Source organism: Salvelinus namaycush, chromosome 4, assembly GCF_016432855.1.
Source record: "Salvelinus namaycush isolate Seneca chromosome 4, SaNama_1.0, whole genome shotgun sequence".
In the NCBI taxonomy this organism is placed as follows: Eukaryota; Metazoa; Chordata; class Actinopteri; order Salmoniformes; family Salmonidae; genus Salvelinus; species Salvelinus namaycush.
The window spans coordinates 75,243,183-75,256,584 of record NC_052310.1 but is presented as its reverse complement, the minus strand read 5'-3'; the positions used below and the strand labels follow the sequence as shown (position 1 = coordinate 75,256,584).

The 13,402-nt window shown below is 52.2% G+C and overlaps 1 protein-coding gene across 1 annotated transcript in view; it reads left to right on the top strand.

The window, feature by feature from the left end:
- Positions 1-13,402, top strand: part of LOC120046000 (serine/threonine-protein kinase WNK4-like) — a 107,984-nt gene that overhangs the window by 69,420 nt on the left and 25,162 nt on the right. The window contains exons 7-9 of the mRNA XM_038990915.1: positions 2,325-2,739; positions 3,503-3,690; positions 3,846-3,925. Coding sequence (XP_038846843.1) covers positions 2,325-2,739; positions 3,503-3,690; positions 3,846-3,925 — 683 coding nt within the window. The remainder of the gene's footprint in view (positions 1-2,324; positions 2,740-3,502; positions 3,691-3,845; positions 3,926-13,402) is intronic.

Genomic DNA, 13,402 nt, shown 5'->3' with positions numbered 1-13,402 from the left:
TTAATTGTTTATGGTTTATTGAACAAGCATGGGAAACAGTGTTTAAACCCTTTACAATGAAGATCTGGGAAGTTTGGATTTTTACGAATTATCTTTGAAAGACAGGGTCGTGAAAAAGGGACGTTTCTATTTTTGTTGGGTTTATATATTTTACACCATACAGTGGTAATAATCAGTACAGGATGTGTTGAAGAATTAATATTCTATATAGATTCAGATAATAAAGCTACATTCACCTCATTTAGCAGACCGTCTAATCAAATAAAATTGTATTTGTCACATGCGCCGAATACAACAGGTGTAGAGCTTACAGTGAAATGCTTAGTTATAAGCCCTTAACCAACAATGCTTTAAGATGTTAAAAAATATATAAAATTAAGTGTTAAGTAAAAAATAGATAAGTAGAAAATAGAAAATAAAATGAACAAATAATTAAACAGCAGCAGTAAAATAACAGTAGCGAGGCTATATACAGGGGGTACCAGTACAGAGTCAATGTGCAGGAGCACCGGTTAGTCGAGGTAATTGAGGTAATATGTACATGTAGGTAGAGTTAAAGTGACTATGCATATATAATTAACAGAGAGTAGCAGCAGTGTAAAAGAGGGGTATGGGTAGCCCTTTGATTAGCTGTTCAGGAGTCTTATGGCTTGGGGGTAGAAGTTTTTAAGAAGCCTTTTGGATCTCGACTTGGCGCTCCGGTACCGCTTACCGTGCGTTAGCAGAGAGAACAGTCTATGACTAGGGTGGCTGGAGGCTTTGACAATTTTAGGGCCGTCCTCTGACACTGCCTGATATAGAGGTACTGGATGGCAGGAAGCTTGGCCCCAGTGATGTACTGGGCCGTACGCACTACTGTAGTGCATTGAGGTCGAAGGCCGAGCAGTTGCCATACCAGGCAGTGATGCAACCAGTCAGGATGCTCTCGATGGTGCAGCTGTAGAACCTTTTGAGGATCTGAGGATATCTAGATATCCCTTTTGCAATAGACCAGGAAACACATAGAATCTAATACCCCAAGATCACATAGTTTACGATTTGATATGGGCTAAGCCATATGCTTAGCCCATAAAGTGAAGTGGACGTGCCTGCAGACAGTGTGTCAAGGGCACAGCTCAGCGTTTAATCATCAGTGGTAGAAATGTAAGAGGAGAGCGAAAAGAAGAAAGCAGAGGTCAGGGCTTTAATAATATAATGTCTCTCGCTCTCACGAACAGGAGGTCATATGAAACAGCCTTTCCTAGGTTGAGTCCCAAAAGTCATCCCAAATGGTACCCTTTTCCCTTTATAGTGCACTACTTTTGACCAGGGCCCACACACTAGTCTGCCATTTGGGAGGTAGGACTTTGTGTCCTCCAGCCCTCTTAGCAGAGGTCACTTTTAATGAGAAGGACCCGGCCTGGCCACCAGCCTTTTCATCAAGTTCCCATGTATTATCATCCAGGACATTTAGTCTGGGTTATGGGAATCTAACAGCGTAATCTGACGAGATGTTGAGAGATGGGTTAGAGAGAGGAGGGAGGCAAACCACCAACTTTGTGTACATCCCAAGTTACACCCTATATAGTGCCCTACAGTACCTTTGACCAGAGCCCTATGGGCCCTTCCCTATGGGCCATGGTCAAAGTAGTGCGCTATAGAAGAAATAGGGTGCAATTTGAGACGCAGACCCTTTTTCTCCCGGCCAGTCTGAGACTGGAACACTATGTTCAGAATGGGACAGCTTTTGATGTAACACCATCCTTTAAAGGCCCACTTGATGATTTACAGCTATATCTTTTACATACATTTTTGAAAAATATCATAGGGCCTCAGATCAGCCCCTCCCCTCCACAGCATCCGCTCAATACATATTGATTGTCTACACAGCAAATGACAAGACTAGCGTCCTGTCCACGGGGGTGTACAGGTGCACTATCTTAATTTGATCACTGTTGTCATAGAGAGTTTTCCTGTGCAGCAGATAATGCAAACTTGTAGTGTATTTGAGGCTTAAAAAGCTTTCTGAAGTTTGTAATTTCCACTTTGAAATGTCAGACTTGATTTTCCCTTACCAAAAATGTATCAACCACTACAAAAATGGAAATGAATTATAATCCACATAATCATTCACATTTCCTGTTGCTGTAGGATTATTTGTCCTGCTGTAGCAAACTGGCTCAAATTAAGATTCTACATCTGTACAGTACAGAACAGCACGGTCAGGAAGTACATCAGACCTCTATGCATTATTATTTACACAGACAGTGGTAGTTCATGGACCGTGATGTGTTCCCTGTTTGTATCAGTATTAAGTCCTGATTCTGCTACGTCCCTTCTCCCAGGTAGTGCTGGGCTTCGTGTGCGAGGCCGACTTCAAGCTTGTGGCCAAGGCCATTCGAGATCGCGTCAACGTCATCAAGCGCCAGCGTGACAAACTGCGCCGCCTCGCAGAGAAGAAGAAGCGGGAAGAGGAGGAGGCCATTGAGGAGGAGCCCAAGCCTGCACTGCAGCCTCCCTACCTGAAAATCAACAGGTCTCCATCAAAGCCCCATCAGAGCCCCATAGGCGTCCACGCCCCCACCCCGGCCCAGAGCCAGGATCGCCTCCCCCCGAACCCGCTGACCCCCGCCCTGTCCCCCGTCAACAGCTCTCTGGACTCGGGCATCAACGCCAGCTTCATCCATGAACCTGAGGAACCAGAGGCAGACCAGCACCAGCACTTCCAGGTCCACCACACCAGCTGCTCCTCGGCCAACTGTGAGAACACTTAACTTAACATTTAGCCAATTTAGGCTGGGGCTCTGTCCTGAATGGCACCCTAGTCCCTATATAGTGCACTACTTTTGACCAGGGCTCATTGCTTTCATAACTGTTGGTTTCATAACTGTTGTAGTGCTGAATGGCCCTGACTAGACGTACATGTGGGAGACTCTGAAAGAAAGGAGGATAACTTAATTATTCAGTCCCTGATGGTATTACAGTGTACCTCACCAGTTGAGTGTGTGTGTGTGTGTGTGTGTGTGTGTGTGTGTGTGTGTGTGTGTGTGTGTGTGTGTGTGTGTGTGTGTGTGTGTGTGTGTGTGTGTGTGTATGCATGCATGCATGCATGTGTATGTGAGTGAGTGTGTGCGTGACTGTGTGGGTGTGTGAGTGCATGCGTGCGTGCACTCCTTTGTGTGAGTGCGTCTGTGTCAGTCAGTCAGTGAGTGCGGCCCTGCCTGGTCAGTCCCATGCTCATGGCTGATGTCTCATGCCTGGTCAGTCACATGCTCATGGCTGATGTCTCATGCCTGGTCAGTCACATGCTCATGGCTGATGTCTCATGCCTGGTCAGTCACATGCTCATGGCTGATGTCTCATGCCTGGTCAGTCACATGCTCATGGCTGATGTCTCATGCCTGCTCAGTCACATGCTCATGGCTGATGTCTCATGCCTGGTCAGTCACATGCTCATGGCTGATGTCTCATGCCTGCTCAGTCACATGCTCATGGCTGATGTCAGATGTGTTTGTTGTAACAGCTGACTGCGAGACAGACGACTATCTCAGCTCCTCTGGCCTCCAGGATCCCCTGGAGATAGCGGTCAGCCTCAACTGGTCAACCCTGACCCCTCCCACCCTGACCCAAAACACTGGGACTGGGACTGGGACTACCGCCCTCAACAGACACCCTCAGCACCACTCCATCCCAGCCCTCCGCTTCCCCTCGGTGTGTGCATGGGACAAATAGCTAGCTAGCTATGATGATGACTAGTAACTCTACCTGAACTGTACATTCATAAAATTTTATTTTTGAATTACCATAATACACTATGTGTCTGTTCCCTCTTCCTGACTGTTCCCTCTCCCTTGGCCTGTTTGTAGAGTATTGCAGTATTGGGTAATATGGAGCATGGCCACTCTGGAGGACACTCTACCAGCGGCTTCAACTCACCTGTGGACAGGTACATTCCTCAGCCTCTTCCCTAGAATAGATACTTTATTGTCCATTTTTGCTAAAAAGAGAAATTCATCTCTTGCCTTTCCCATCACCTCCAGACACACAAATACCAACGCACACACACACACAAACACACAAATGCGCACGCACATACACGTACGCACGTACGCACGCACACACACACACGTTGAGAGGCATAGGGTCAGTCAATGCTGATCTGCTTCCAACAGCAGTGGAATCCGAGATAAACAGACCACCAGTTGTCAAGTTCCAACTGGACCATCTAACCTCTACGGTTCATACGCCTCCGTACACATCTGTGTCCAAACAGCAGACTGACCTGAGGTTCTTAACAGCCCCTCTCTCTAGCTGAGGGAAACGACAGCCCCTCTCTCTAGCTGAGGGAAATGACAGCCCCTCTCTCTAGCTGAGGGAAACGACAGCATCTCTCTCTAGCTGAGGGAAACGACAGCCCCTCTCTCCCAGCTGAGGGAAACGACAGCATCTCTCTCTAGCTGAGGGAAACGACAGCCCCTCTCTCTAGCTGAGGGAAACGACAGCCTCTCTCCCAGCTGAGGGAAACGACAGCATCTCTCTCTAGCTGAGGAAAACGACAGCCCCTCTCTCCCAGCTGAGGGAAACGACAGCATCTCTCTCTAGCTGAGGGAAACGACAGCCCCTCTCTCTAGCTGAGGGAAACGACAGCCCCTCTCTCTAGCTGAGGGAAACGACAGCCCCTCTCTCTAGCTGAGGGAAACGACAGCCCCTCTCTCTAGCTGAGGGAAATGACAGCCCCTCTCTCTAGCTGAGGGAAACGACAGCCCCTCTCTCTAGCTGAGGGAAACGACAGCATCTCTCTCTAGCTGAGGGAAACGACCGCCCCTCTCTCTCCAGCTGAGGGAAATGACAGCCCCTCTCTCTAGCTGAGGGAAACGACAGCCCCTCTCTCTAGCTGAGGGAAACGACAGCCCCTCTCTCTAGCTGAGGGAAACGACAGCCCCTCTCTCTAGCTGAGGGAAACGACAGCATCTCTCTCTAGCTGAGGGAAACGACAGCCCCTCTCTCTAGCTGAGGGAAACGACAGCCCCTCTCTCTAGCTGAGGGAAACGACAGCCCCTCTCTCTAGCTGAGGGAAACGACAGCATCTCTCTCTAGCTGAGGGAAACGACCGCTCCTCTCTCTCCAGCTGAGGGAAACGACAGCCCCTCTCTCTCTAGCTGAGGGAAACGACAGCCCCTCTCTCTAGCTGAGGGACATGACAGCCCCTCTCTCTAGCTGAGGGAAACAACAGGCCCTCTCTCTAGCTGAGGGAAATGACAGCCCCTCTCTCTAGCTGAGGGACACGACAGCCCCTCTCTCTAGCTGAGGGAAACGACAGCCCCTCTCTCTAGCTGAGGGAAATGACAGCCCCTCTCTCTAGCTGAGGGAAACGACAGCCCCTCTCTCTCCCAGCTGAGGGAAACGACAGCCCGTCTCTCTCCAGCCGAGGGAAACGACAGCCCCTCTCTCCCAGCTGAGGGAAACGACAGCCCCTCTCTCTCCAGCTGAGGGAAACGACCGCCCCTCTCTCCAGCTGAGGGAAATGACCGCCCCTCTCTCTCCAGCTGAGGGAAATGACCGCCCCTCTCTCTCCAGCTGAGGGAAACGACCACCCCTCTCTCTCCAGCTGAGGGAAACGACCGCCCCTCTCTCCAGCTGAGGGAAACGCCCCTCTTTCCAGCTGAGGGAAACGACATTCTGTCTCTCTCCAGCTGAGGGAAATGACAGCCCCTCTCTCCAGCTGAGGGAAACACCAGCCTGTCTCACTCCAGCTGAGGGAAACGACAGCCCCTTTTTCTTTAGCTGAGGGAAATTAAGCTCCTCTCTCTCCCGCTGAAGGACACAACACCTTCTCTCGCTCGCTCTCTCTCTCTCTCCAGCTGATAGAAACAACAGCCCGTCTCTCTCTAACTGAGAGAAATGACAGCCCCTCTCTCTCAAGCTGAGGGAAATGATAGCCCCTCTCTCTCCAGCTGAGGGAAATGACCGCCCCTCTCTCTCCAGCTGAGGGAAACGTCCGCCCCTCTCTCTCCAGCCGAGGGAAAAGACCGACCCTCTCTCTCCAGCTGAGGGAAACGAACGCCCCTCTCTCTCCAGCTGAGGGAAACGACCACCCCTCTCTCTCCAGCTGAGGGAAACAACAGCCCCTCTCTCTACAGCTGAGGGAAACAACATTCTGTCTCTCTCCAGCTGAGGGAAATGACAGCCCCTCTCTCTCTAGCTGAGGGAAACAACAGCCTGTCTCTCTCCAGCTGAGGGAAACGACCGCTCCTCTCTCCAGGTGAGGTAATCGACCGCCCCTCTCTCTCCAGCTGAGGGAAATGACAGCCCCTTTTTCTTTAGCTGAGGGAAATGAAGCTCCTCTCTCTCCCGCTGAGGAACACAACACCCTCTCTCTCTAGCTGAGGGAAACAACATTCTGTCTATCTCCAGCTGAGGGAAATGACAGCCCCTCTCTCCAGCTGACGGAAACAACAGCCTGTCTCACTCCAGCTGAGGGAAACGACATTCTGTCTCTCTCCAGCTGAGGGAAATTAAGCCCCTCTCTCCAGCTGAGGGAATCAACATTCTGTCTCTCTCCAGCTGAGGGAAATTAAGCCCCTCTCTCTCCAGGTGAGGTAAAGACCGCCCCTCTCTCTCCAGCTGAGGGAAACAACGTCTTGTCTCTCTCCAGCTGAGGGAAACGACTGCTCCTCTCTCCAGGTGAGGTAATCGACCACCCCTATTCTCTCCAGCTGAGGGAACGACCGCCCCCTCTCTCCAGCTGAGGGAAACGACCGCCCCTCTTTCCAGCTGAGTGAAACGACAGCCCGTCATTTTCCAGCTGAGGGAAACAACATTCTGTCTCTCTCCAACTGAGGGAAATAACATTCTGTCTCTCTCCAGCTACAGCTCCTCTCTCCAGCTGAGGGAAACAGCAGCCCGTCTCTCTCCAGCTGAGGGAAACAGCAGCCCGTCTCTCTCCAGCTGAGGGAAACAACAGCATGTCTGTCTCCAGCTGATGGACACAAGAGCCCTTTTTTCCAGCTGATTGAAGCATCTCTTCTCTTCAGCTGATGGAACCAACAGCCTCTCTCTCCAGCTGAGGGAAACTACAGCCCCTCTCTCCAGCTGAGGGAAACTACAGCCCCTCTCTCCAGCTGAGGGAAACTACAGCCCCTCTCTCCAGCTGAGGGAAACTACAGCCCCTCTCTCCAGCTGAGGGAATTAACAGTCCCTCTCTCCAGTTGAGGGAAACGACCGCCCCTCTCTCTCCAGCTGAGGGACATGACCGCCCCTCTCTCTCCAGCTGATGGACACAAGAGCCCCTCTTTCCGGCTGATGGAAACATCTCTTCTCTTCAGCTGATGGAAACAACAGCCCGTCTCTCTCCAGCTGAGGGACACAACACCCTCTCTCTCTTTCTCTCTACAGCTGATAGAAACACAACCTGTCTCTCTCCAGCTGAGGGAAACAATAGCCTGTCTCTCTCCAGCTGAGGGAAACGACCGCCCCTCTCTCTCCAGCTGAGGGAAACGACCGTCCCTCTCCAGCTGAGGGAAACAACAGCCTGTCTCTCTCCAGCTGAGGGAACGGACGCTCCTCTCTCTACAGGTGAGGTAAACGACCGCCCCTCTCTCTCCAGCTGAGGGAAACGACCGCCCCTCTCTCTCCAGCTGAGGGAAACGACCGCCCCTCTTTCCAGCTGAGGGAAACTACATTCTGTCTCTCTCCAGCTGATGGACACTACTGCTCCTCTCTCCAGCTGAGGGAAACAACGGCCCCTCTCTCCAGCTCAGGGAAAAAACATCCCTTCTCTCTCCAGCTGAGGGAAACAGCAGCCTGTCTCTCTCCAGCTGAGGGAAACAGCAGCCCATCTCTCTCTAGCTGAGAGAAACAGCAGCCCGTCTCTCTCCAGCTGAGGGAAACAGCAGCCCGTCTCTCTCCAGCTGAGGGAAACAGCAGCCCGTCTCTCTCCAGCTGAGGGAAACAGCAGCCCGTCTCTCTCCAGCTGAGGGACACAATAGCCCGTCTCTCTCCAGCTGATGGACACAAGAGCCCCTCTTTCCAGCTGATGGAATCATCCCTTCTCTCCAGCTGAGGGAAACAGCAGCCCGTCTCTCTTCAGCTGAGGGACACAATAGCCTGTCTCTCTCCAGCTCATGGACACAAGAGCCCCTTTTTTCAGCTGATTGAAACATCTATTCTCTCCAGCTGATGGACACAACAGCCCCTCTCTCCAGCTGATGGACACAACAACCCCTCTCTCTCCAGCTGAGGGACACAACACCCTCTCTCTCTTTCTCTCTCCAGCTGATATAAACACAGCCTGTCTCTCTCCAGCTGATTGACACAACAGCCCCTCTCTCCAGCTGATGGACACAACAGCCCCTCTCTCCAGCTGAGGGAAACAGCAGCCCGTCTCTCTCCACCTGAGGGAAACAACAGCCCGTCTCTCTCCACCTGAGGGAAACAGCAGCCCGTCTCTCTCCAGCTGAGGGAAACAACAGCCCGTCTCTCTCCACCTGAGGGAAACAGCAGCCCGTCTCTCTCCACCTGAGGGAAACAACAGCCCGTCTCTCTCCAGCTGAGGGAAACAACAGCCCGTCTCTCTCCACCTGAGGGAAACAACAGCCCGTCTCTCTCTCCAGCTTAGGGAAACAACAGCCTCTCTCTCTCTCCAGCTTAGGGAAACAACAGCCTCTCTCTCTCTCCAGCTGAGGGAAACAACAGCCTCTCTCTCCAGCTGAGGGACACAACAGCCCCTCTCTCCAGCTGAGGGAAACAACAGCCTGTCTCTCTCCAGCTGAGGGACACAACAGCCTCTCTCTCTCTCCAGCTGAGGGAAACAACAGCCTCTCTCTCTCTCCAGCTGAGGGAAGCAGCAGCCTGTCTGTCTCCAGCTGAGGGAAACAACAGCCTGTCTGTCTCCAGCTGAGGGAAACAACAGCCTCTCTCTCTCTCCAGCTGAGGGAAACAACAGCCTCTCTCTTTCTCCAGCTGAGGGAAACAACAGCCTCTCTCTCTCTCCAGCTGAGGGAAACAACAGCCTCTCTCTCTCTCCAGCTGAGGGAAGCAGCAGCCCGTCTCTCTCCAGCTGAGGGAAACAGCAGCCCGTCTCTCTCCAGCTGAGGGAAACAGCAGCCCATCTCTCTCTCCGGCTGAGGGAAACTACAGCCTCTCTCTCTCTCCAGCTGAGGGAAACAACAGCCTCTCTCTCTCTCCAGCTGACGGAAACAACAGCCTGTCTCACTCCAGCTGAGGGAAACGACAGCCCCTCTCTCTCCAGCTGAGGGAATCAACATTCTGTCTCTCTCCAGCTGAGGGAAATTAAGCCCCTCTCTCTCTAGCTGAGGGAAACAACAGCCTGTCTCTCTCCAGCTGAGGGAAACGACCGCTCCTCTCTCTCCAGTTGAGGTAAAGACCGCGCCTCTCTCTCCAGCTGAGGGAAACAACGTCTTGTCTCTCTCCAGCTGAGGGAAACGACTGCTCCTCTCTCCAGGTGAGGTAATCGACCACCCCTATTCTCTCCAGCTGAGGGAAACGACCGCCCCCTCTCTCCAGCTGAGGGAAACGACCGCCCCTCTTTCCAGCTGAGTGAAACGACAGCCCGTCATTCTCCAGCTGAGGGAAACAACATTCTGTCTCTCTCCAACTGAGGGAAATAACATTCTGTCTCTCTCCAGCTACAGCTCCTCTCTCCAGCTGAGGGAGACAGCAGCCCGTCTCTCTCCAGCTGAGGGAAACAGCAGCCCGTCTCTCTCCAGCTGAGGGACACAGCAGCATGTCTCTCTCCAGCTGAGGGACACAACAGCCTCTCTCTCCAGCTGATGGACAAAACAGCCCCTCTCTCCAGCTGAGGGAAAGAACAGCCTCTCTCTCTCTCCAGCTGAGGGAAACAACAGCCTCTCTCTCTCCAGCTGAGGGAAACAGCAGCCCGTCTCTCTCTCCGGCTGAGGGAAACAACAGCCTCTCTCTCTCTCCAGCTGAGGGAAACAACAGCCTCTCTCTCTCTCCAGCTGAGGGAAACAACAGCCTCTCTCTTTCTCCAGCTGAGGGAAACAACAGCCTCTCTCTTTCTCCAGCTGAGGGAAACAGCAGCCCGTCTCTCTCTCCGGCTGAGGGAAACAACAGCCTGTCTGTCTCCAGCTGAGGGAAACAACAGCCTCTCTCTCTCTCCAGCTGAGGGAAACAACAGCCTCTCTCTTTCTCCAGCTGAGGGAAACAACAGCCTCTCTCTCTCTCCAGCTGAGAGAAACAACAGCCTCTCTCTCTCTCCAGCTGAGGGAAGCAGCAGCCCGTCTCTCTCCAGCTGAGGGAAACAGCAGCCCGTTTCTCTCCGGCTGAGGGAAACAACAGCCTCTCTCTCTCTCCAGCTGAGGGAAACAACAGCCTCTCTCTCTCCCCAGCTGAGGGAAACAACAGCCTCTCTCTCTCCAGCTGAGGGAAGCAGCAGCCTGTCTGTCTCCAGCTGAGGGAAACAACAGCCTGTCTGTCTCCAGCTGAGGGAAACAACAGCCTCTCTCTCTCTCCAGCTGAGGGAAACAACAGCCTCTCTCTTTCTCCAGCTGAGGGAAACAACAGCCTCTCTCTCTCTCCAGCTGAGGGAAACAACAGCCTCTCTCTCCAGCTGAGGGAAATAACAGCCTCTCTCTCTCTCTCTCCAGCTGAGGGAAACAACAGCCTCTCTCTCTCTCTCTCCAGCTGAGGGAAACAACAGCCTCTCTCTCTCTCTCTCTCTCTCTCCAGCTGAGGGAAACAACAGCCTCTCTCTCTCTCCAGCTGAGGGAAACAACAGCCTCTCTCTCTCTCCAGCTGAGGGAAACAACAGCCTCTCTCTCTCACTCTCTCTCCAGCTGAGGGAAACAACAGCCTCTCTCTCTCTCTCTCTCTCTCCAGCTGAGGGAAATAACATCCTCTCTCTCTCTCTCCAGCTGAGGGAAACAACAGCCTCTCTCTCTCTCTCTCCAGCTGAGGGAAACAACAGCCTCTCTCTCTCTCCAGCTGAGGGAAATAACAGCCTCTCTCTCTCTCTCTCCAGCTGAGGGAAACAACAACCTCTCTCTCTCTCCAGCTGAGGGAAATAACAGCCTCTCTCTCTCTCTCTCCAGCTGAGGGAAACAACAGCCTCTCTCTCTCTCTCTCTCTCTCCAGCTGAGGGAAACAACAGCCTCTCTCTCTCTCTCCAGCTGAGGGAAACAACATTCTGTCTCTCTCCAACTGAGGGAAATAACATTCTGTCTCTCTCCAGCTACAGCTCCTCTCTCCAGCTGAGGGAAACAGCAGCCCGTCTCTCTCCAGCTGAGGGAAACAGCAGCCCGTCTCTCTCCAGCTGAGGGACACAGCAGCATGTCTCTCTCAGCTGAGGGACACAACAGCCTCTCTCTCCAGCTGATGGACAAAACAGCCCCTCTCTCCAGCTGAGGGAAAGAACAGCCTCTCTCTCTCTCCAGCTGAGGGAAACAACAGCCTCTCTCTCTCCAGCTGAGGGAAACAGCAGCCCGTCTCTCTCTCCGGCTGAGGGAAACAACAGCCTCTCTCTCTCTCCAGCTGAGGGAAACAACAGCATCTCTCTCTCTCCAGCTGAGGGAAACAACAGCCTCTCTCTTTCTCCAGCTGAGGGAAACAACAGCCTCTCTCTTTCTCCAGCTGAGGGAAACAGCAGCCCGTCTCTCTCTCCGGCTGAGGGAAACAACAGCCTCTCTCTCTCTCCAGCTGAGGGAAACAACAGCCTCTCTCTCTCTCCAGCTGAGGGAAACAACAGCCTGTCGGTCTCCAGCTGAGGGAAACAACAGCCTCTCTCTCTCTCCAGCTGAGGGAAACAACAGCCTCTCTCTTTCTCCAGCTGAGGGAAACAACAGCCTCTCTCTCTCTCCAGCTGAGAGAAACAACAGCCTCTCTCTCTCTCTCCAGCTGAGGGAAGCAGCAGCCCGTCTCTCTCCAGCTGAGGGAAACAGCAGCCCGTTTCTCTCCGGCTGAGGGAAACAACAGCCTCTCTCTCTCTCCAGCTGAGGGAAACAACAGCCTCTCTCTCTCCCCAGCTGAGGGAAACAACAGCCTCTCTCTCTCTCCAGCTGAGGGAAGCAGCAGCCTGTCTGTCTCCAGCTGAGGGAAACAACAGCCTGTCTGTCTCCAGCTGAGGGAAACAACAGCCTCTCTCTCTCTCCAGCTGAGGGAAACAACAGCCTCTCTCTCTCTCCAGCTGAGGGAAGCAGCAGCCTGTCTGTCTCCAGCTGAGGGAAACACCAGCCTCTCTCTCTCTCCAGCTGAGGGAAACAACAGCCTCTCTGTCTCCAGCTGAGGGAAACACCAGCCTCTCTGTAGTCTATTTATTGAAGCACAATGGACTCTGATGTTTCTGTTTTACTTTCGTATCAGATGTTTCTGGTAACTGTGTTTTCATGAAGCGGTATGTGAGGAGAACAGCTTTCTTCTCTGTAGGGGAGCCTTGAATGGTGTGGGGCTGGTCTGTGTGCGTGTGTGCGGGTGTGTGTATGGTCCTGCATGTGTAGCACATGGGGATGTGTGAAACTTACTCCTCAGCTTGAAATTTCCCCACTTGCGCCGCTGAATAGCAAGCTTTTTGCGTGGTGCGACTGGTAAGACACTTCCGGAAGGAGGTCACGTGTGCTAGCAAGGCAGAGGTCCTGGGTTCGAGCCTCGGTGTGATCCATATCAGGAGGAAGTGGTACTCGCTAAGCAAGTAGCGTGAGGTCCTTTACGTGTGTGTTGTCATCTGGTGCCCATTCTGTCTAGGGAATACCTTGTTCAAGTTTTATCCGCTGTGCACTAAAGTTACCCAAAAGTTATTCAAATTTTAGAGAATGGTTAGAAAGCACAGTGGAATCTTCTAACCAGTAGAGCGTGTGTCTGTAAATGTTTGCTGGCCTCAGAGGAGTAGTGGATGACTGGAGGGATAAATCAGGGACCATGGCTCTAAGAGACCCAGGGGACTCAATTAGCTAACCGTGAAGCTTTTTACTACATTTTCTCCCAGGCTGTGTAACACGTTTTCATTACATAAATGCTCCACTGCTGAAGAGAACACATGGATTTGTTGTTCCTTTCTTATGACTGTATTGTTTTCTTTCAGAGATGTGTCCCATATTACAGCACACTAACGTTTACTATATCCTCACATTAGGCTTTATTTGGCATATACACTCACCGGACAGTTTATTAGGTACACCCATCTAGCACTGGCACGGGCCCCCATTTGCCTCCAGAACAGCCTGAATTCTTCAAGGCATTCTACAATGTGTCGGAAATGTTCCACAGGGATGTTGGTCCATGCTGACGCGATGGCATCATGCAGTTGCTGCAGATTGGACAGCGTTACATTCATGCTGTGAACAGCCCGTTCCATCTCATCCCAAAGATGCTCTATTGGGTTGAGGTCTGGGGACTGCGCAGGCCACTCAAGTAAACTCGCTGTCATGTTCCAAGAAATGTTTTTCCACTC